A 24665-nucleotide genomic window follows, 5' to 3' on the forward strand; every position below is an offset into this window, starting at 1 on the left:
AGAACCGTCGTCTATTAAATATAAAGACGACACTTTTTCTGAAAAAACCGTCGTCTATTTAATATAAAGACGACACTTTTTCTGAAAAAACCGTTGTCTATTTAAATGTAAAGACGACACTTTTTCTGAAAAAACCGTCGTCTATTTAATGTAAAAACGACACTTTTTCTGAAAAAACCGTCGTCTATTTAAATGTAAAGACGACACTTTTTCTGAAAAAACTGTCGTCTATTTAAATGTAAAGATGACACTTTTTCTGAAAAAACCGTCGTTTATTATATCCAAAGACGTCTATTAAATCTAAAAAAGACGGTTTTGTTCCAAAAAATCGCCGTTTATTATCTGTAAAAATGATGTACTAATTTCATTTTAGATATCCTAAAAAATTATTTCTTTCATAAAACTTGAAGATTCAATTGTAATTACATTGTTTACCAATCTTGATTCCTACTATATCCATACAAAATACCATATTTATAACATTATAACCTATAATTACAAAATACCATATCCAAAGCATTAACATATGGTTGTTGTATCTTCCACAATTTGTACTTGTTCTCCACATTCAGCTGTCATCTTGGAGTAGTGTTCTAAGTCATCTTGGTCAAATGGATCTTATATTCTTCTAAGTTGTCATCTTGGCCTTTGAGCTGCACTTGATATAAGCTGCAGCACCTATTTGCCATGTCATCTTACCTGAGCAATCAAAAACCACAATAAGATTACATTATCTTGCTGTCATTTTAACTAACAAAAAATATGCATAAGCTTATGCAGGAAAAGTTCATTTGTAACACAATACATAAGAATATTTTGACTAACTTAGAGTTTCTTTTGTGACGTGGATGGCGAGCTCACCAAGAAGGTGCGATGGAGATCTGTCATCGAACCTCAAGCGACATCGAAGACCAAATCTGATGTTCTAGGATTTTCCCATCTCGCAAGGTCTCTAGATCTGTTTTCAAGGTCATCTTAACTAACAAAAAATATGCATCATCTATACAAGCATAAGCTTATGCAGGAAAAGTTCATTTGTAACACAATACAGAAGAACATTTTGACTAAAACTTAGAGTTGCTTCTGTGACGTGGATGGCGAGAGCTCACCAAGAAGGCGTGATGGAGATCTGTCATCGAACCTCAGGCGACATTGAAGACCAGATCTGATGTTCTAGGATTTTCCCATCTCGCAAGGTCTCTAGATATGTTTTCAAGGACATCGTCGTCGTTGACTGTGAATATGGCGTCGATGGCAGCTAGTGATGACTGATTCGAAGAACGATGGCGTTGATGGCGTCGCTGCGTCGATGGCGTTGACGGCGTCGATGGCTGGTAGGTACGTATGAGGAGTAGAAAGGTGAGAGATTGAGTGTTTCAGATAGCTCAGGAGGGTTTCAAGAAGAGAGGAGCTCAAGAGGTTTCAAGGAGGAAGAGATAAAGTTTTCAGAGACGGGGGAAAATCTGAAAATTTGTCGAGCGCGAATTCACTTAAGTGGCCTTTTTTTAGCGTGTTTTAAAAGACGACGCTTATTAATGAGAGATAAGGTTTTCAAAGACGGGGGAAAATTTGAAAATTTGTCGAGCGCGAATTCACTTAAGCGGCCTTTTTTTAGCGTGTTTTAAAAGACGACGCTTTTTATAAAAAAATCGTCATCTTTACATATAATAGACGACCCTTTTTAAAAAAAAAAACCGTCATCTTTACATATAATAGACGACCCTTTTCATAAAAAACCGTCGTCTTTACATAATCCGTCATTCGTTTGTTTTAAAATTAAGTCGTTTATTATGATTTACAACGTCTTTAATTTCTTAATGCCGACGTGGTTTGTGGGTTTTATTAATAATATTTTATTCTATTTAATTCGAAATATTCATAATAAATTTAAAATAAATCCAAAAAATGCAACGTCAACTCCTATGAAGTCATTGAGATATTTTCTTCCCCCTTAAGCTTTAAAAAATTAAGTTTGAGTTATACAAATTTAAAATTACCACCAAAAAGAAAAATGTTTTCATGAGTCACAACATCACTTATACTTTAATGGTTTAGGGTTTAGGGTTTAGGGGGATAAAGGTTTATTTTTGGGGTTTAGGGTTTATGGTTAATATATATTAGGCTGTAAATGTTAGAAATGTGCCCTAAGAGCCAATACATTTGATGTAATCTCCTTAGAATACATTTCGTATATGATATATAAAGGGCAAACTTATTTGTTATCTTTTACATCGTGTAAAGAAACAAATGTCCCGGGTATGCTAAATAAGAGATAAAGTAATCTAAAGAAGATTAGATTCGGGAGACCTTTAATCTCTAACTGTAGCATCCCAAAATGTTCCTAATCATAGGTTATCAAATGGGCATTGATAAACCGTCAAGATTAGCACATATTATGTATGCTCAATTGGGAGGATGGTTAGTCTCAAACCATTTGTGTAGTTGACACTAATACAAGTATGTGGGTGCTCATTAGTGAATGAGTACACTGAACGCGATCAACCGTAGTTCTCATATGGAGTATTTATCTATATGTCAAATGAGAACTCATAGTTGCAATAATGCAAATTAGTCCTTAGACCTGAGGTATCATGGTTGTCCTGTGATGCGTTATTGATCTTTGATAGCTCTTAAAGGCAAGCCGTAAAAGATTTGTCTTAAGTGTTGTTGGGATCTCTTAATTCATCATAGGGGCATGTGAATGTACAATAAGGAATCTCTACTTTCGATAAAGAAGGAGAATGTTTCAAGATGTGATTCAGTAAATCTTTGGCCAAAGTATTTTTGAGCTTGATTTAGAAAGTTGTTCTTAATCATGTTCTTTTGAATCACATGAGGTTATAAATCATATTAGGGGTTTGACATAAACAATCCGTACCCTAATAATATGATTTGAAACATTGTATAAGAGAAGGATCGTATTGCATTGCAATTCCAACTGAATAGGTTCTTCATCTATTCTGGTTAGCTTGGGTAGCCTTGATATATTGCTAGATGTCACTCTTGGCTTGTGGAAGTCCTAGGATTGATTGTGATCGATCCAAATAAAGGAAGAATTAAAAAGGGGTTTTAATTCCAGTTGGTTAGAAAGAGTTCTAATATTTTCCCACTGCCTTGCTAATTAGAACCTAATGGATCGCACACCTTAAATGGTTAACTTTGAGTAATACAAATGAGAATGAGGAAATCAATTTGATTGATTTGATGTGGATGATTTACTACGTGTAAAAACGTATTTGGGCCTCGATAATAGTTAGAGGGAAGCCCAAATGGTTGGGTATCAAGTCCAAGGGCTTAAGACACCTAAATATTATGGTTTAAGTGTCATAAGGCCTAATTTTGGAAGCCCAATGGGATTTGGCCGAAAATGGTTAAGTGAATGTGTATGGGAATTGTTTCCATAAGCTAATTAACACACAAACACAATCCAACATCAACCAAATGGGTTTGGGAGATCAAAGAGAGACAAAAGAGAGTTTTCAAGAGTGAAACACTTTCATCTTTCAAAGTGGTTTAGATTGAAACCAATCTTGTGAATCTTGCACTAGCATCCAAGTATTCTCAAGATACTTATTCTCATCTCAAGGTTCCATTGGTGTGGAGACTTAGAGGCCATATACTTTTGTGGCTCACATGGAGGAGAAAGATTAAGGAGCAAAGATCAAAGAGGAGATCAACAAAGAGGAAATCATCAAGAGAAGACCAAACACAAATTGGTTCATATAATTGCTTCAAGGGTAATTAGATCTTATCCTTTTTCTCTTGAATTTTCATTTATGAAAAACATATCAATGTTCATGGCTTAAGATACTTGGAAGAAGTTTTGTTTTTGAATTTAAACAACCACCATAGACTTCCGCTGCGATTAATTTGATTAAATGCATGTTTAATATTGAAATGAACTTTGGAAAAATGTTTTGAAATTCCTACAGTAAAACCATAATCCCTTTTCTAAAATTATTTAAACATATATATATAATTTAGGGTTTATATTTTAGGGTTTAGGGTTTAGGGTTTAGGGTTTAGGGTATAGATGTAATAAGCGTCATGTTTATTTATATTGTTAACGACGGTTTTTTTGTTTTCCGTCGATGATTATCGAAGAGCGCATTTCTAAACCATGATTTCTTTGAAATGACGTTGTACACACATAACAACGTCATAGTTTTTTAAAAAGCGACGTAAAAGGTTTTTCAAACGACGCTATTTTTCAAACCGTCGTCTTTACATATAATAGACAACCATTTTTATTAAAAAACCGTCGTCTTTACTTCATAATAGACGGCCCTTTTTATAAAAAACCGTCGTCTTTACATATAATAGACGACCCTTTTTATAAAAAAACCGTCGTCTTTACATATAATAGACGACCCTTTTTATTAAAAACCGTCGTCTTTACATATAATAGACGACCCTTTTTATAAAAAAACCGTCGTCTTTACATATAATAGACGACCCTTTTTATTAAAAAACCGTCGTCTTTACTTATAATAGACGACCCTTTTTATAAAAAACCGTCGTCTTTACATATAATAGACGACCCTTTTTATAAAAAAAAACCGTCGTCTTTACTTCATAATAGACGACCCTTTTTATATGAAAACCGTCGTCTTTACATATAATAAACGACCCTTTTTATATGAAAACCGTCGTCTTTAATTCATAATAGACGACCATTTTCATATAAAAAGGGTCGTCTTTACTTCATAAAAGACGACCATTTTTATAAAAAAACCGTCGTCTTTACTTAATAATAGACGACCCTTTTTATAAAAAAAAACCATCATCTTTACATATAATAGACGACAGTTCTTTCAAAACAACCATGTTTTTACCAAAAAAAGGACACTTGATTTTTAAAAGACGACGCTTGTCATACCTGCTGTCGTTGTTTTTTGGTCAAATTTTAACTCTAAAGAAAAGCTTTTTAATAAGATGACACTTTTTTATTTGTGTGCGTCGTTATAAAAAAATTCTCAACAGTATCTCCATTTTTTAGTTGTTTAAGTCACTTATCCACGACGGTTTTTTGTTACCGTCGTCTTTTTAAAAACAACGACGGTTTTTTGTTCTGCCGTCGTCTTTTTCTGGTCGTCTTTTGCCCTTTTTGTAGTAGTGACCATTAAATATATCTCTAATTATTTTTAAAAAAATTATGAAAGCCTCACTCTAATGTGAAATCCTAGCTCCGCCATTGTTTTGACATACACATGAATTGCATGTGTCATCCTTATTATGTATGAGGACTATCTTTATCAATGTCTTTTTAAAGGGGCAAAAAACATTAGTACATTTTATTTTCCTTCTCCTGCTTATTTATTATCAGTTTCATTATATTACTTCATTGCAAACAGTAAACTTAAGTAATAAACAAGGACAAAAAGAGCAAAAAAATTCACATATAAATTGTAATGCATGTATTTGGTTTTCCCTCTATGATTGTTAGGTAGGTGGATTCTTCACTTTCTTGTCAGATTTTTGGTAGCATTCTTGTGGGGTAGCTTTTTACAAAATAAAGAAACATAATAATAATTACAAGAGAGTGGAAGAGCGCTTTGCCATACACAGATGACTACTCCCATGCAATCCGACAGGATAATCGAATAAAGACAATCCACCACTAAATACGTACACCTCTCTTTTTCTGGACTTTTCTTGTGTTTTGTCATTATAAAGTATGGGAGTAGTTAGAGATTATGAATGAATATTGAGGATGCACAATTGCATTTGACAGAGCTAAGGCAGGAAATGGGAGGGAAATGGAGGGTGTTCCTGAAAGAGCTTAGGAAGGTGAGCTACGTAGCAGCGCCGATGGTGGCTGTCACGGTGATGCAGTACCTTATACAGGTTGTTTCGGTGATGATGGTTGGACATGTTGATCAGCTCTCGCTTTCCGGGGTCTCTATTGCCACCTCTTTCACCAATGTTACTGGCTTCAGTCTTCTTGTAATGTCCTCTCTCCCTTTTTATCCTTTGACTGCAAGCCATGCAACTTGTTCATATTTTAAGGTCTTGTCTCCCTTCAATTTCAAACAACTAGCTTCAATCATGATTTTTGGTCTTCTTCCAAACACTAGCTAGGTTTGATCTGCACTGATTTGGAGTTACATTGGCAAATTAAGTTATACTCAAAGCTGGGAAACTCAAGCATCTTGTTAAAATCATAACTTTCGTTCAACGGACTTGTTTACTTAGTTGCCAAGTTACCTTAATTTAATTACTCATGATAATTGATCCTTCAAAATGTTGCAGTTTGGTCTGGTTGGTGCATTGGAGACTCTGTGTGGACAAGCATATGGCGCAGAGCAATATCAAAAGCTTGGAATTTACACTTACACATCCATCCTTTGTCTTTGTTTGGTCTGTGTCCCAATATCTCTACTATGGATATTCACAGACAAAATCCTACAATTGATAGGCCAAGACCCTTTGATCTCAAATGTAGCCCACAAATACTCACTCTGTCTCATCCCTAATCTCTTCTCCTACGCCGTACTTCAATCGCTCGTTCGATATTTCCAGACACAGAGTTTGATTCTTCCAATGCTGTATAGCTCTTGTGCAGCTCTGTGTTTGCATGTACCTCTTTGTTGGGGTCTCACCTTTAAACTCAAACTAGGAAGTATTGGAGCAGCATTAGCTATAAGCTTCTCTTATTGGTTTAATGTGCTTTTACTTGGGTTTTACATAAAGTATTCTGTAGCATGTGAAAAGACTCGTGCTCATGTGCTTTCAATTGAGGTCTTTCTAAACATTAAGGAGTTCTTCCGCTTTGCTGTTCCTTCAGCTTTAATGGCTTGGTAATCATTTTCTCTTTTCTTCCTCACTCTAAGAAGATTGTAGTCTTATTGTATACACACACGAGCACTCAAGCGCTAACTCGTTCGTAACGTGAAGGAGAGAAACGTGAAGGAGAGAAAAGACAAAAAACTTGTAGGTTCCACTATGCAGTTCTACCCGTTAGCCCAGCCAGGGCAAAAGGCCCCCCCAGGCCAGCAAAGTGGGACTCCAGAATCCAGCCCGGGCAGATAGTCGGCTCAACGAAGCCTGCGTAGGCCCAAAGGAAAGAACATCTCAAGCTGTTGTCTGAGGATGCTGAAGTCAGCATGATATCAAAAAAAATTAAAAAATTAAAAACAATGGAAAAAAAAAAAAAAAATTACTATGTCAAATACCATTCATGTGAACAGTAAATGTCATGTCTCCTTTTATCTTTTACCATGTGTCATGTCAAATAAATAAAAGTGCTCTTGTACGTATTCGCCTCAAGTGGTACGAAAGGTAGGGAAATGATAAACTACTAGGAAAAAAATAATAAAGCTGGGTTTTACATTCATGCCCATCCATCTAAATTGAATTGAATTGAATTTTATATAGCAAAATTGAAAGGTGAGTAGTACAGGTGTCCTGCCATATCATCCAAACCTAAGAAACTAGAAAGGTCCTAGAAGGTACCGATGGGCCAATATTATTCCAATAGGAAAAGCATGGGAAATAAATATATGGAAGAGCAGACAAGAATCCAAATAGTAATCGCATTAAAATGGCCGAGTGGAAGGAAGGTCCTAGACAACCCTATCCCTATTATGTGGCATTTTCTGTTTCGACCTAGTAAGTGGTCATGATTATCAACAGAATGTTGATCACAATAGGCCCTAGGTCTTTTCTTCACATAAACCAACCTACAGAAAGGGCCAACTTTCAATACTTTTATTGGGAGAATTTAAAGTACATGTTTGCAAATTGCAATGAGTCTGGAGTGGTTTCCGTATTTTTGAAATTTGTCTACATTGGAATTGAGCTCAATCTTCAAGAATGAAACAAATAACACTCAACTCGATAACATCAACAAATTTTATGCAACTTCCCAGGTCTGGAGAGGGATCTCTGTCATTTAGTTCAAGCTTCATAATCATAAAAAACTTATATGGGGCCACATTTGCAATTCGTGATACCTATTTATTTATTTATACTAAGTAGCCAACTATATTTATTGCGTTCTTGTCAACTAAATAGACTAATCAAGAGATTCACTTCTACTATGAGACTAATAAAAAATCCTAGGTCCTACAAAGACGGGTGATCTCACCACTTCCTGCCAACTGAAGAATGTGCCTCTCGACCCTTCTTCTCTCTTCTTATCCCTTCTTCTTTCTTCGTGGCAAGGAGGTCGGCAGCTCTATTTTGCTTCGCAATAAACTACCATTGACCTCATGGCCAACAAAACTAAAACTATCCCTTCTTAGAGTTTTGCTTTTAAAAGAGATGAATTGATTTCACCTTGTGCCCACTATAGGCCATGCTGACTCACCATTTATTATCTTATATATATATAACTCTTTGGTGTTTTTTTTTTCACGCTCAAGCATTCACTTTAATGATTATTGACGTAATTTAATATTATATCAAACTTATCGTACCTTTCTCTCTCCTTTCTCTCTATTACCTACTTTCCCTTCTCTCTGTCTCTCACCCTCTCTTTCTTTTTTTAATTTTCATTCTCTTTCTTCTTCTATTTCTCTCTCTCTTCTCCGCTTCTTCTCCTTGTTAACAAAGGGGGCTTAAGCCCAGAGAACAATGGTTTCATTAAGCATGTTGTTTTTTCCTTGAGTCAAAAAGCTTGTGGAAAATGCATCACATGCCTCTTTAATTTCTAGATCTCCATAGACATTTCATTTAAGCCTGTTATTTTTCCTTGAGTCAAAAAGCTATGAGAACAATGAGACTTGTAATCATTTATCCAAATCAAACGGACAATGGATTTTGATAATTTGTGGATTGCGATGGGTGTTTCTTTGTTTTTCTCTACAAGTCAACAATTTCTGGAAAACACACCCCTTAATGGCGGTACATATGCAATCATAACCTAGAAATTAATTGACAAATTTAATTGGGGATTGTGAACCTTTCTGCTATGGGTGTTTCTTTGTTTCTCTCTCCAGTTGGAAGGATCAGTTGAGTTGTAGGTTATGGTATGATGTGATGAGGTTGTCAATGTCAAAAAGATGTTGAGAAGATCTTTCTTGAGAAGATGGAGGCGTTGAACAATTAGTTAAAGTAAACCTCTTAGGCTGCCCTCAGCTGCCCACCTTTTCAGTTTTATAAAGAAGAGAGAGAAGGGAAAGCGTGAGGTAATCGAGAGAAAGAGGAGAGAAAAATGTATGACAAGTTTGATATAATATTAAAGAGATTTTCTATTTAAATTCCGCACTTCTCTTTGATCACCCCAATACTTAAATCATTAAACCGTAAGTTTTATTATTGTGTAAAAAGACAAAAAAGAACATCAAACTTAATAATTAACCCTAGTACATCTATACACACACCCCACACACCCCAACTTCCTATTTACAAACTCTCTCTCTCTCTCTCTCTCTCTCTCTCTCTTTGAACAATACCTAAGTGTTGGAATTCCAGTTACAGTTCTTGGAGAGATGTAAAGTTGTTCTCTTTCTCTAGAAAGTATTAAATTTTGGGTTTGGGGTTTCATTTGTTTGTGTTTTTTTTTCTGCTGGGAACAAAGAAAATTGTAGGGTTTAAATAGAAAATCTCTTTTATTTCTGATTTTTTTCAGTTTGGGGTGTATTTAAGGGTAGTTTAGGAAGATAGTGGGGTTTTTTTTAGAAATTGTGAAAATTTAAATTAAAAGATGGGGTGAACTTAGAACATGGGGTGAACTAAGAGAAGTATGGGGTTTAAATAGAAAATCTCAATATTAAATTAGTTCAATAATCATTAAAGTAGCTGCCAGTTGCGCGTGAAAAAAAAGAGTGCTGCTAAACGAACCCTAAAATTAACTGAGTACACCTATGATCTAAGTACACCCTAATATTTTAATTAAAATGTAAAATTAACTAAGTACACCTTATTTAACTATCAAAAATACCCCCGATACACCATAATACAATCTATCACACAACACCCTAATTCCAATCATAAATCAGGTTTCTCTTTTTACATGAATTCGTTCCCTCTTTTCAGATTTTGGGTTTGCATCAAAAAATTTAATTTCATGAGCTACAATGGGAGTAGATTTGCTAACTCCTTCAATTCAAAGCTTCATCATCTTACTTTTCTTTTCAACGGTGTTTTAGTGCACATGCACACAACAAACAAACTGAGTTATAAGGAAATCAAAGTGTGCATAATTTTAATTTCCAATAAGACAATAAAATAAGATTTTATTTGTTTATTTTTATCTATGTTGCTATTTGCCTTTCTTGGAGATATGTGCATTGAAGTTTCTCTTTCATAATTCTCCTATTTCTCAGCCGTGGATACTCTCCCATAACCCATTACAGGTTTGCCTTCACTTTAACTCACGGGACAAACCATTAGGTTCAATATTCATGGGTCTGCTATCGTTTTTCAAATCAATGATTTTCACCAAGATTGGTGGGCAAAGAAGTGGGGTCAAACTCAAATGATTCTTTCGAAACACCATCTCATTCATCATCAGTCATCTTGAACGACGGAATTCAATGAGAAAATCTATATAGCTCATTGGGTGGTACTTGAAACAAGATCCTTGTACTAAAACAGACTGACAAATCCTTTTACTGGAACCAAGCAATACAAAAAATTCTCTAAGTTTGATTATGGCTGAATATGGTGAGTATGTTGTACTTATTAAACTTGTATTTGTTTCACAATTCAATATATCCTTTTTGGTCATTTTATATTATGGTAAATTAGTAATTCAATAAATAATTTGATAATATGATGTACTTAGGCTTAGTTTGGGGTGCTTTACTTTTAAAAAAAGCAGCTTATTTTTTAAGTTTTGAATGAAAAAGTGTTTGGCAAATCAAGACAAGGCTGCTTTTTTTCAAAATTCTTGTGACTCACAGCATGGAAGCATGCGGAGCAATTAATGAAACATTCAAAATACCTATAATACCCCCATTTGTTTTAGCAAATGACATCCGTTATCCTCACTTTCTATTCTACGTTAGACCCACCAGAGTCCCAAATTCACCGCCTCGCCACAACCTCCCCGGACCGTGACCGTATAGGATGTGGCTGTGTTATGGCAGGATTTTGGGTGGGGTGGAGAGAGAGAGAGAGAGAGTCATGTGGGGCTGCCGTTGGGTGTGTAGGGAGTGGAGTGGGTGAGGGCTATGGAACAGCCATAAGAGAAGGAAGAAAATGTTTGAATGGGGAATCAGTGGGGTAAAACCAATTATTGCATATTTGATTCCTTATCAACCAATGATAGGATTGCAAAGATCTGGAAGAAAAAAAAGGGGGGGGGGGCTGTGAAGGAAGAAGAAAGGAGAAAGGAGAGAAGAGGGAGAGGAAAAAAAATATTGGGCCCGTGAAGGAAGAAGAAAAGAGAAAGGAGAGGAGGGAGAAAGAAAAAAAAAAGAAGAAATGGGGCCTGAGAAGGAAGAAGAAAGGAAGAAACAAAAGGGAGAAAAATTATACATTTTTAATTTCTTATGATAATTTTAGGTTTTGAAAAAAATTTCAGCATGCCCTTTATTGTCATTATACACTCTCACAGCACTTCTATAATAAAGTTTACCAAACACTATGACACTGCTTTTTATACTCACAGCATTTTTAAAAATCAAGATTACCAAACACTTTGCTGCTTCACTTCACAGCTATTTATTTTCACAGCACAGCAGAAGCAGTTTTTTTTTAAAAAGCACAGCAATATCAAACTAAGCCTTAGTTAATTTTAGGGTTCGTTTAGCAGCACTAAAAAAAACACCAAAGAGTTGATCTGCGCGTGGTTTTAAGTTTTTTCAATTAATACATATCAAAGCTGCATAACCATTGGATTGATCTGACGTTTCACCTTTAGTGTCCACATTTTAATTAAAATCCAGTCATCCTGATGTGAGCAAAACTGTATATCAGTTATTCTCTTATCCGGATGTCCGCACGTTATTATCGTGCGGATGCTATTGTAAACAGGCAGGAAAACAAAGAGAGGTAGTACAAAATACACTGCGTCCGCACGATAATAACGTCCGGATGTCCGCATAAGAGAATTTATATATATATATATATATATATATATATATATATATATATATATATATATATATATGTCTTAAGCGCAGAAGTTATAAAATAACCAAGAGTTTTGTCATTCACGCCCTTTGTAAATTCCAAAAAACTGTGTCCAATCCCTTTTCTCCTCTTTTTGATGAAAACCCCATTTTTCTTCTCTTCCAGACATCACATCATACTGTCATCCCTTTTTTTTTTCTTTTTTTTTTTTCTCAGCTCTCTATCTCTCTCTCTCCACTCAAGAACCATTGAAAATGTACACTCCTCTTCTTCCCTTCTAGTTTTATTTTTATTTTTTTTCCATGTTCTTCATATCTAGACCTTCATTTTTTTGCCATTGTTGCCTAACTTTGGTGTCGTGTATCTGGCCATTGTTTCCATTTTTGACTGACTTGGTGTGACTAGAAACGGCACCTGCAAAAAAATTTGGTTTCACCCACTACTGAAATTTTCTTGGCCGTTGATCATTGTGAAGCTTTAATGAGATGCCCCCATTGAATTTTTTTTCTGGCTCCGTCCTGTGTTCACTTAATTTATTTTTACAAAATGCAATCCTAAAGTCAACAGCACATCACATGAACCATAGAACAATATATATATGCTCTTATTCTACAAAAGTCAATCGAAAGTAAGATCGCACATACGCTCTTATTCTAACAAGGATGACAAATTATTACTTATTTCCATTACATCAAACATATACACAAGGGACCAATCGCTTGGTGGTTCAAGTGGTAAGGAGTTTATTCCCCTTAAACGAGGTCTCGAGTTCGAGCCTTGTGGATGGAGCAGCCATCATTAGGAGAGCTTCCCCCCGAATGGGGTCGACCCGGCTCCAGGGATTAGTCCTCGCCTACGTGTGGGGGATACCTTGGATTCATCCACACAAAAAAACATATAAACAAGGGAGAACAAAATAAATCACACAACACTCTTATACAGCTGATTTAAAAGTAGCGAAAGAGTTTGTGGTCCTTACGTAGACGTTACGGAAGGATCCCAAAGAGAATCATTTTGCAAACCCTCCAACTGATCCTCGAAGGCACTAGAGAACATCATAGACTCAGACATTTGCATCCACATCTTGGGCGAGTCCAAGGGTGACTCGTTAATGGCTTGAATGTGATTCGGCGAAAGCCTCACCGTGATGGGCCCCACGTTCGAGCTGGAGCTCCCAGCCTCACCGTGTGGGGGATACCTTGGATTCATCCAAAAAAAAAACATATAAACAAGGGAGAACAAAATAAATCACACAACACTCTTATACATCTGATTTAAAAGTAGCGAAAGAGTTTGTGGTCCTTACGTAGACGTTACGGAAGGATCCCAAAGAGAATCATTTTGCAAACCCTCCAACTGATCCTCGAAGGCACTAGAGAACATCATAGACTCAGACATTTGCATCCACATCTTGGGCGAGTCCAAGGGTGACTCGTTAATGGCTTGAATTTGATTCGGCGAAAGCCTCACCGTTATGGGCCCCACGTTCGAGCTGGAGCTCCCAGTCTCATGAGCTTCAGCAGCGGGACTACTTCTCAGCCTCAAGGCTGCTTCATGTGCTGCCATGCGTATGTCCTCTGCATTCGAGCTTGCGGGGCGAGGCATGCTACTCACAAGTTGTGGAAAGTTGAGACTCGCCTCAAGTCCCCGAAAATGTAATGCAGCAACATCGTAGGCTGCTGCTGCCATCTCTGGGGTCTCGAAGCTGCCTAGCCAGATTCGGGTTTTGGTTCCCAGCACGCGAATTTCGCACACCCATTTGCCCGATTTTCTCTTTCGGACTCCTTTATAAGAGGGAGAGGCAGCCCCATAGGCATTGCTAGAGTTGGGTTCCCCCATGCATGCACAGTATTTTAAATTTGAGCTCACTGTTTTTTGGTATTTGAAATTCGAAGCAATGAAACACATTGGTGAAAATGTTGTGTGATCCAGTTATAAGTATTTATAGATGTGAATTTATGCAATGACCGTGTCTGTAATGTTTTGTTGCCTCTGTTTTAATGACAATCTCTTTGCCCAAAAAACCTGAGAGGAGGTGTGAGCTTCCATGTAGTTGCCCTAATGTTATGCACATGTGCTAGTGCACGCTTGTAAATTAACATCTTTGTCTTCTCCAATTGGTCGAATCCAAGAAAGATTTACTCAGAATTTTAAAATTGAGGAATCGAAATTCATGCAATGATGAATCAAAAGAGTGACAATTTTTAGATTATTTTAAGCCAAATTTGGGGAGGGCGGGTGGAGAGGACACAATAATTTATAGAAGAAAAAAAAACTTTGCGTTTCTGTTCATCAGTTGTGATTTAATCCTGTGATGGGAGGGTAAAGTTCCTTATTGGCTTGAGAACCATTTGTGGTCAATAAGTCAACTTTCTTTGGTGTGCGAGCGTGCTGTTAACAGTTAAAAACCCTAACAGACTTATGAAAAATAAATAACTTGCGCCCTAAGTTACTGACTTTAAACAAGTGATTGTGAATTTGGGTGATGAATATCTCCCAAGTAAGTTCTTTTCTTGCCTCAGACTGGTGAGGACTTTATAATTTCTCACAGTAAAAACTAGTAGTTCTGGCCAAAATGAATATTGAAAATAAATCAAACTGTTTTAAGAAGAACTGCCTATTACACAACTTAAAACAAAAGGGAACTGCCATGTCTGAAAGGACAACAGAACATTGGGCTTCGATTTCTGCTTAGATTGTTGTCTATGACTCATGCTGGATTGAATGTATCTATGCTGGATTCAAACGTCAGCACCTTCAACTGATGAGGTTCAGCTGGAAATCGATACCAATGTTGAGATTGGCAGAGTTTTCATTTGTTTAAGCCATGGAGGGGCTTGTTGGATAGGCAGAATTGAGATCTCTTCAGTCTGGACAAGGCTGGAAGTGGCTGGATTGATGATTGATGACCTGAAGCTACACTATAGTACATGTTCTGCTTGATTATGAATCATCCAAGAGCTATTCTGGCAATTCTGATAGATCAAGGCATCTCTGTAAATTTGTTGAGGTTTTCATATTATAAAAGACCTTAGTTTTGCTTGATTTGGCCTATGTTGAACTAAATTTGTAACGAGAGAAGTCTCGTTTACTTTGTGAACTGCTTCTTTAAATTGATATGAAGTCAGAAACTTGAGTTATGGCTTATCTGTCTTTTATAAATCAAAGAGCTTGGTTGCTTCAGAGTCTGAAGGCTTTTGAGATCGACTTTGAATTTTGTCAGTATGACTTCGAAAGTTTTTGTTTTGATTGAATTTTTGGCAATCCTTAACCCTGTTCATCTCCTCTCATATTTATAGAGAATTTGAATGAGGGTTTATTCTTTAATATCTGGAGGGTAGATGTTTTGAAAAGGATTTTCCTTTTTCAACGCAAAAATGGGGAGTTATTAATCTGACAAAAAGAACCATCAACAGTCAGTTTCTATGATGGCCCTTTTGGCTTTTCTGGCAAACAACTCTCCTGTTTCTTGTTGCCTTTTTGTGAAAATACAACCTGCTTTGATGCAGAGCTCTCATTAGCATAGAAAGGAAACTTGGCCGCCCTTCTTTTCTGGCATTTTAAATGGTCATGGAGAGTGTCCTTCTGGTTAACCTCTTTTTCTTAACTCCCCATCACTTCCTCTGCCCAGTTGAAAACTTTGACTTTCAGAGTCACGTGGGCCTTTGAGAAAAAAGATATTTCCCAAAAAATATGTTGATTTGAACTCTGGAATTGAGATTAACGGTGATTATCCAATTTTGCCTTTCTTTGGAGAGATTAGAAGTTAGGCCTAATCCTAAAATCAATTAGAAAGTGATTTGTCCAGATTAAATCACCATTTACTGGCAATTAATCTTTCATCTGTGAATTTTAATCCTTGCTAATTGTTTTACAAAGGTCTAGGCCTCTAAAACCATATGGGCTGATTTATGACTTTAAACAAAGCCCAAACTCCTGCTTTTGACATGGGCCAATAATCAATTGGGCTGGCGTGTGAAATTTAGGCCCAAACAGTTTCTGTTACGGACGCGATTTGAAACCCAGGTGCATGAGATTTGGACCCCACGGATCCTTTAGCTCAGCATGGCGTCTCTAACATGGGATCAGCTAAGAGATTTTATGAACTTGATGGATAATGACTTGATCCATATGAGAGCTTGAATTTAAATTTTATAAATAGTATTGCTGAAATAAAAAAATTTACGATTATAATTTTTATCGTCTAAAAGGCTTAATATCACAAAACATCCATAATATTTACGAAACTATCATATTGCATTCTTAATGTTTTTTTTGTGTCATTCGTGGTCCTCAAGGTTAGTATCTGTGCTCACAAATGGTCACTGCCGTTAGGTTCATTTCAAAACTCTGTTAGTTTGTTGACGTGTCATATATATATATCACAAAACATCCCTGAGGTTCTCGCACCTATCACAAATGGTCCATGTGAAATTTTTTTTTTTCATTTAAATTTCATAAAATTTTGGTTTTCTTTTTTAAATTATTTAAAAATATATTGTATTTTAAATACACGTGACACTATATTATTGGAGATGTGGGCTCCACATATATGGCAAATCAACAAACTAATGAAGTTTTCAAAAAAACAATTTAAAATTCATAAAATTTAAAAATGAAAAAACCATTTATAGAAGGATTTTAACCTTGAGGACCATTTATGAACCTTAAACCCTTGGTTTTTTTCATTTTTAAAATTTATGAATTTTAAATTGTTTTTTAAAAACTCCATTAGTTTGTTGATGTGACATATATGTGGAGCCCACCTCTCCAATAATATAGTGTCACATGTATTTAAAATACAATATATATTTTTAAATAATTTAAAATTCATAAAATTTAAAAAAGAAAACCAAAATTTTATGAATTTTAAATGAAAAAATCAAAAAAATTCATAGGGACCGTTTGTGATAGGTGTGTGAACCTTAAGGATATTTTGAGATATATATGCCACGTCAGCAAACTAACGGAGTTTTTTACGGAACCTAACGGTATGGACTATTTGTGAGCACACGTACTAACCTTGAGGACCACGAATGACAAAAAAAAAAAAAAACATTCAGGATGCAATCTAATAGTTTCGTAAACCTTAGAGACGTTTTGTGATATTAGGCCTGTCTAAAATGAGAATGATGTTACATTTCATCTTTAGGTAATGTGTGGTTCCCCCTGCGGCCTAAAAATGGATTCTTTTTTTGTACTAATCCAGTCTCAATGCATATCTTGGTGTAATTATATGTTGTTAGATGTTAGTTACAGATCATTATTTATATCTAAGTTTCTATCTTCTATAAAAGTAAATCACTGCAATTATTATTATTCAAGTGAATGAAATAGGAGAAAAATTCCAGATTTATTTTTCTTTCTAATTTTATGAGCTAACTTTCTCAGCATCCAAACACACAATTCCAGATTTCTCATCAGTAAGTTGACTTTGGCTCTTCAAACATTTAATTTTACTTTGGAAAAACAAAACTTACCTTGAAAATGTTAAAAACATACCTTTTTTTTAAAATTTTCATATATTAAATACATAGACATATTTCACATGTTTTCAAAATTTTCATTCTTTTTTATGATATTGCATTAATTGAAGTGAAGAGTGTATTGGAGCCAAAATTATTCAAGTAGCAAATAAGACTTTTCAAATTGCCATGTAGGTCAACAAACTTCAATTTGAAAAGTTTTATTTGCTATTACTTAAGAGCATCTTTAACAGTCTCTTCAACAACTTTGGAATTCTAAAATATGCGAGCCGCATCATAAAAACTCTCTCAAACAGTCTCTTCAACCTCAATAATCAAAACTGCAACTTCTTTCTCTCTCTAGGACTAGTAAGTTGATATTGTCTCTTCAAAATATTTATTTTTCTTCCTGGGTTTGACGTACATCTAGTTTTAAAATTTAATAGCTTTGCTTTTTATTTATTTATCATATTGGATAAATATATTATTTTAGTTACCTACAAAAATCACTTTGCTAGCATAAAAAAAGAAAAAAAAGAATCACTTTTGCTTGCTGTTTTATCCAATATGACGTTGGATAATCATGTTTGCTTGCTGGTTTTCAAGATCATTTTAGAAATTGATCATTTTTGTCTATGGTAGCAATTGAGTACTTCACGATCGTTTTGGTAAAAGATTAGTGTGGCCGATAAGGATAAGGCATTGATTATTCTGGTGGCACATTTTGACTGAAAGTACGATTTTGTTTATGATCCTTTACTTTACTATTGCACTAATCTTTATTGGCCAACCTGATAACTTGTTTTTTTATTGAAGAGAATAAAACAATACATGGAAAGCCGAAAGCTAAGAGAAAACAATAAAATATAAAAAATACAGACATTATCATGCAAAACAGAAAAAAAACAAACATCAAGAAAAAGAAAACATTAGAAATATAACAGCATATAAGTTATCGTGCTTGCATATCCACCATATAAGTTATCGTGCTTGCATATCCACCATATAAGTTATCGTGCTTGCATATCCACCATTTGAGTCTCCAATAATTACATATTTAATTTGACTTATGGACAAATACGCAAGCATACGTTCATGCTTGTTTGAGTAAATCCATTGCCCTCTAAAATTGCCCATCTCTACGAGCACCATACATTTTTTTTTTTTTTGGGTGAAAACACCATACATTTTCCACCAATGCTCAATAACGAAATTATTGGAAGGGGATTTAGTTTTAATTAAATATTATTTATTTTTCATAATGTTATCTTTAAAAAAAAAAAGGTTATTAATTATTAAGTCAAATATTGTATTAAATGGATTGAAGAGTTTGACGGGGCACAAAATTTTAAAGCAGTAAATAAGGCTTTTCAAATTGACACGTAGGTCAATAAACTTCAATTTGAAGAGTTTTATTTGCTATTATCATTGGAGATACTCTAAGTATATATTTATTGATGTTATAAAATGGGAAAAACTCAACATATCATCTACTTATATTATAATAACACATGAACAAGCTATATCATGTATCGTTATATTCTAATATCATACAATAATTTCTTCATATTCTACGTATCAAAAGTGTCTTACATAGCCAGGGAGAGAGGTCCATTAGTGACTTCTGATTTTAGACCACAAAGTGCACAATTTTTTTTATTGGGTAACAACTCAAAATCGTTTGGAAAAAGAAAAGAAAAAAACTCAGAGTCATCCAAATGCACCCATACGTGTGCTAAATTAGAATCCTTCTTTATTATGGTGTAAAACAGCTAGATCAATCTTCAATAAAGATATTGATATATAGAAACTTTGGATAATTAACGTTGCATCAATCTCTTCAAAACCTTTGTGAGCTCAATGCATGCCTTCCTTAATTATAACATTGTTGATACGTACATGAACGTATATAATCTCAGCTACCTAAATTGATTTTTAGGAGCTGCTGTAGAGTGCCGCTACCACTATCTTATTTTCCCGCTCACTTTATATTCTCACCCCTTACCAAATTTTTAAAACTAATAATTCTTTCTCCCCTCCCCCATTTAGGATTAGTTTGCTATTGTTGTATTTTTGTATATAAACAAATTGCTTTGAGAAATAAAGCAGTTAAACATTTGATAACTTGTATTTGTAAGTGGTCAAAGTGTTTAATAAACTTTTATAAAGAAGTGCTTTAGGTGTATATAATGACCAAAAAGGAAATGCTGCTAAAAGTGTTATATAATTAGTTTTTTTGACAAAAAAAAACTACTTCATTACACATACTTATCTTTTTCTTTTTTTTTTTAATTATTATTATTGTTAATTATCTTAATCTACAATTGGGACCAAAAAAAATGTATTTTTCTACCCCAAAATTCTAATAATTATTGTAACAAAATTAGTTGTAAATATCATAGTTGTGCATCACGGCAGCACTAGAATGAACATGCAGTAAAATTGAAACAAAAGAATCTGCAACCAATATTGATTATTATAGATTAATATTTGAATAACTAAAGCATATATATAAAGCATGCCAATGTAGATGACAATTTCAAGGGAATTTTATATATACATCACAATAATTGTACATGTTTCAGATGAATTTTAGTTGTTAAAAAAGTCATTTTAAGGTATTAAGTGTTTGTTTGGCATTGTTTATTTGGGGTGATAAGTGTTTTTAAAAAAAAATTGGGAAGCCCAGCCTGTTTGGTAAACTATGAGAAAATCACTTATTGTTAAAAATTGTTATGAGAGAAAGCTATAAGGGAAAACAACTAATGAGGTGATTTCATTTTCTGATTATGCGGGAATCAATTTCGAAGCGGTGCTAGGTTTAAAGATTATGCTGGAATCATTTTCCGTTTCTGCGGGAATTAGTATCAACAGTTTAATAAAAAGTTTACCAAACGCCAAACTGCTTTCTCTTACAGCTGATTTTTCTCATAGAAAATATGACAACGATTATTTCACAACACAACAATGTCAAACTGACCCTAAGTCAAGGAAAATATATAGATATATATTTTTAGTATTTTCATATTAGAGGTCCCGTTTAAGTTTGCACAGAATCCTCAAAGTCTCTACATCTACCTTCATAGTCCTGTGTTTATTCGTCGTCGCTGCATGCAACAATCCCAGACTTGGGCCAGCTCTCGGTGGGACTGCTGAGATTGAGGGGGGATGATTGGCAAGTCTAGGTGTTATGCTGAGCTGTCCATTATGCTGATGTGTTAGTTTGTCCATGTGGATGTCATGTGTGGTTGCTTGTGTTCACGTGGATCTGTCAGAGTTCATATAAGTACCAGAAGCTTCTGTTTGTAAAAACATTAAGAGAAAATCAAAATAGAATTCACAATTTTCTCATAGCTCATCATCTGCTTTACCTTTCATCTTTTCGATACTATTATCACGAGTAACAATCAGAATTTTGACGTGTAGTGCAGAAAAGTCTTTGAAATCAGAAACATGTTTGCCCGTATGTTGTCCACCCTAGCTAGATGTTGTGCATAAAAATGTGAGAAGAAGCTCACAATCCATGGTTGAAACTTTCTTGCTAATGGACGGACAGAAGGAGTTAACAATCAGAAGTTGGTTTCTCATTCTCGCTTTGAATATTAAATAATAATTTCAGAGTTTATAAAGTGGTTTTTTTCTTTTGTTTGAGGCCATATAAGAATTTTTGCTACTTACACACATAATTGGGATGAAGATATCTGTGAAGTCTGGTACTTGGTGCATATAAACTTTTTCATGTAATGTGCCATGTAGTTGTAGAAAGGCATTAGGCACATGCAGTTAAAGTCATAAACCAATCAAATTGAACCAGTATATATAGTGATAGAATGAGGCGAATGGTGGTGGACTTCGCTACAGGATTGAAGGTTTCAGAAAAATCTATACCTTGTTGTTGATGAAACGTTTTGGCAACCAATCTAGCTTTGAATGGCCAAAAGGAGCCATCAGCTTTGTACTTGATTCGCTACACCCACTTGAAGCCAATGACATTTTGGTGAGGTTATAGGGATGTGAAGGGGGAGCAACCTTTTTCATTATTGTAAAGGATTTTTAGCCATTTACTCCCCAAACTATGACCCTAATCGAACTTACCACTTCGAACTAAAATATCTGCCAATTTAGCACCTGAACTACATGAATTCGCTATTTTCACCCCTCCCATTAGATTTCAGATGATCTCATCCAAAATTCACACGTGAGTCTCACATGGGACAGAACGGAGGGCAATATAGTCATTCTAACACACGCACACTTTCTTCTTCTCTCTCTTCCGCACGCTCTCATCTCTCCATCTTCAACTTTCTCTCTCTCTCTCTCTCTCTCTCTCTCTCTCTCTCTCTCCCCCTTCTTCCTCTCTGTGGTTCTTTCTCTTCTTCGTCTATAAATGAATTATGAACAGAAGGAGAATAAAAGCGCAAGTTTAACTCAAAAACATAACAAAATTATAAGCTAGAATGGTACGAAATGATATACAATTAAGCACTGATCACTCGTATGGCGAGTTTTGGGAAAGAATTCTTAGTAAAGAATATGTGTAAGACCCGTGTCTTAGGGAAACAAGAACGGTGAGCAATCCCACATCGCTCGGGGAGGGAAAGGTGAAGTGCTTTAAATGTATGGGCACTTCTCTTCCTAGCAAGAGGCCTTTTGGGAGCTCACTGGCTTCGGATTCTTAGGAACTCCGAAGTTAAGCGAGTTGGGGCCTAGAGCAATCCCAGGATGGGTGACCCACTGTGAAGTTGCTCGTGAGCTCCCAGAAACAAAACCGTTAGGGCAGAAAGGGGGGCCTAAAGCGTACAATATCGTGTTAGGGGAGTCAGATAATGACAATATGTCTTATTCCTTTGTACAGTTGGAGAGAGCTACTTTGCTTTGTCAATGCGGGGTTACCTCAATGGTTGTGGCCCTCCCCACATTAACACTGTTTTATTCCGTAAAAATCACGTAGCAGATTTTTGGTTAAATTATCAAATGATGAGAAGACAGGTTATTTTGTCGCTTGAGAGCTCACTAATTAAGTTATGCTTATGATGAGAAATAACCGATGTGACTTAATATAGTAAGTGACACAATGTTTCTTTTGAACATATACTAACTATCAAGTGTGAATTGTAATCAATCCGTATCCATCAAAAAAATCAAATCCAAAGTAAGGCTCCACTTTCTTTTTTCATGTTATTTCACGAGTGCAAGTTGCGAATTGAAGGGCATAGAGGATATCTGTATGGCATCTTGGCCTCAATTGCAGCTTATATGTGTTTACCTCAGCAAATCTACTAGATTATTTTTAATTTGTATCTTGTAAGAATGAGAGAAGAGATGAGATTGAGAGGGAAGATAAAAGGGGAAGAGTAACAAAAGTGAAAATAAAAACTGAAAAATTAAAACATATTTGAAATTGTTTTCGTACTTCTCCCTCTCATCTTGTCGCACAAAAAATGAAACGGTTATAAAATAGGCCCAAAGAGTCCCACTGATCCTCCAAGGCACCAGAGAACATCATAGACTCAGACATTTGCATCTGCATCTTGGGCGAGTCCAACGGTGACTTGTTGATCGCCTGAATTTGATAGCTTCACCGTGACGGCCCCACGTTCGAGCTGGAGCTCCCAGCCTCATGAGCTTCAGCAGCAGGGCTACTTCTCCGCCTCAAGGCCGCTTCATGTGCTGCCCTGCGTATGTCCTCCGCATTTGAGCTCGCGGGGCGAGGCAGACTGTTTACCAGCTCGGGGAAGTTGAGCCTCGCCTCACGTCCGCGGAAATGTAGTGCAACAACATCATAGGCTGCTGCTGCCATCTCGGGGGTTTCGAAGCTGCCAAGCCAGATTCTGGTTTTGGTTCCCGGCTCGCGAATTTCGGACACCCATTTGCCCCATTTTCTCTGTCGGACTCCTTTATAGGAGGAAGAGGCAGCCCCATAGGCATTGCTAGAGTTGGGTTCCCCCATGCATGCACGGTATTTTAATATTTTTTTTTGGGTGTGATTGAAATTTGAAGCAATGAAACAGCACTACGTACTCTTCATGTTAAATAACACGGATATTTGTGCTCTATAAAGCTGGCCACGCTGCAGCCACTTTACAGTTCCCTAAACCCTTGTCGATGCTCTTTGTAGAAGTTTCTATTGATTATAGGCAGATATTTTAGAGCACGAAATAAAGCATTTGTGCTTATAGAGTAGATGGCTCCACCAAAACTCCACCTCTTGTCAGTAGCTCTTTGAGAATACGAAAATAATACTTTTTTATTCGATATGGACACAAATTTCTCTAAACGTGGCTAGAAGGCAAACTTTTTTATATAAAAAATGAAAATAAACTCAGATACCAAAAACAAATTAATTTTGTTACAATAATTATTTTGTACAACTCTGAGTGCCAGTTTGGCGTTGCTTATTTGTAGTAATAAGTGATTTTTAAAAAATTTTGGGAAGCCCAGCCCGTTTGGTAAACTATGAGAAAATTATTTATTGTTAAAAATTGATGTGAGAGAAAGCTATAAGGGAAAGCAGCTAATGAGGTGTTTCATTTTCTGATTATGCAGGAATCAGTTTCGAATAGGCATTGGGTTTAATGATTATGCTGCAATTTTTTTTCTTCTAATTATGCGGGAATTAGTACTAACAACACTTTTAACAAAAAGTTTACCAAACACCAAACTGCTTTATCTCACAGCTGATTTCTCTCACAGCAAATCTGACAGCGATTATTTTCACAGCACAGCAATGCCAAACTGGCCCTGAGTATCTCCGTATTTTATTGATTTGCAGTACAGCCCACATAATTTGCAACAAAGTCCTTCCTCAGTCCTGACAATATCATCGTCCAATCTCCAGATCTGCTTTCTTCCTCCAATTTCTCTAACATCTTCATCTTCCCATTTCAAAACTGCATACAATCAGATTTAGTGAACAAAAACAAAGATGCTAAAAAATTACCAAAAATCAAATCAAAGCAAATTTAATTGATATCAAATTATTGGGCATAACAAAATTCTAAAAAAAAAAAATAGAACTCAAGATTCATTCATAAACTCACCCATAAACAACAAATTTCATGTCCAAAACCGAAGAAAGAAATTAAATAAGATAAACCTAGATTCTCATATCAGCACCCAAAAAGAGATAAACAAAAAACTAGAAATAAAATTTACTTGAGAGAAATCACCGGATAT

The 24665-nt window shown here is 35.5% G+C and overlaps 1 protein-coding gene and 2 pseudogenes across 1 annotated transcript; 1 reads left to right on the forward strand and 2 right to left on the reverse strand.

The window, feature by feature from the left end:
- Nucleotides 1-5722: 5722 nt before the first annotated feature.
- On the forward strand, nt 5723-7286 carry LOC110756003 (protein DETOXIFICATION 14-like). The gene is made up of 2 exons (XM_021957371.2): nt 5723-5946; nt 6253-7286. The coding sequence occupies exons 1-2, from the start codon at nt 5749-5751 to the stop codon at nt 6802-6804; spliced, it is 750 nt and encodes a 249-aa protein (XP_021813063.1). The 5' UTR covers nt 5723-5748; the 3' UTR covers nt 6805-7286.
- A 6035-nt stretch (nt 7287-13321) lies between these two features.
- LOC110756016 (ethylene-responsive transcription factor ERF021 pseudogene) lies at nt 13322-13987 on the reverse strand (annotated as a pseudogene).
- An 8924-nt stretch (nt 13988-22911) lies between these two features.
- On the reverse strand, nt 22912-23439 carry LOC110756017 (ethylene-responsive transcription factor ERF021 pseudogene; annotated as a pseudogene).
- Nucleotides 23440-24665: the final 1226 nt, after the last annotated feature.

This window comes from Prunus avium, chromosome 1 (genome assembly GCF_965620075.1).
Source record: "Prunus avium chromosome 1, drPruAviu1.hap1.1, whole genome shotgun sequence".
NCBI lineage: Eukaryota > Viridiplantae > Streptophyta > Magnoliopsida > Rosales > Rosaceae > Prunus > Prunus avium.

Bases quoted from the DNA above. Each gene is read 5' to 3' on its own strand.
- LOC110756003 (XM_021957371.2), top strand. From the start codon at position 5,749: ATGGGAGGGAAATGGAGGGTGTTCCTGAAAGAGCTTAGGAAGGTGAGC. The intron at 5,947-6,252 runs GTAATGTCCTCT...AAAATGTTGCAG, and splicing joins TTACTGGCTTCAGTCTTCTT to TTTGGTCTGGTTGGTGCATT.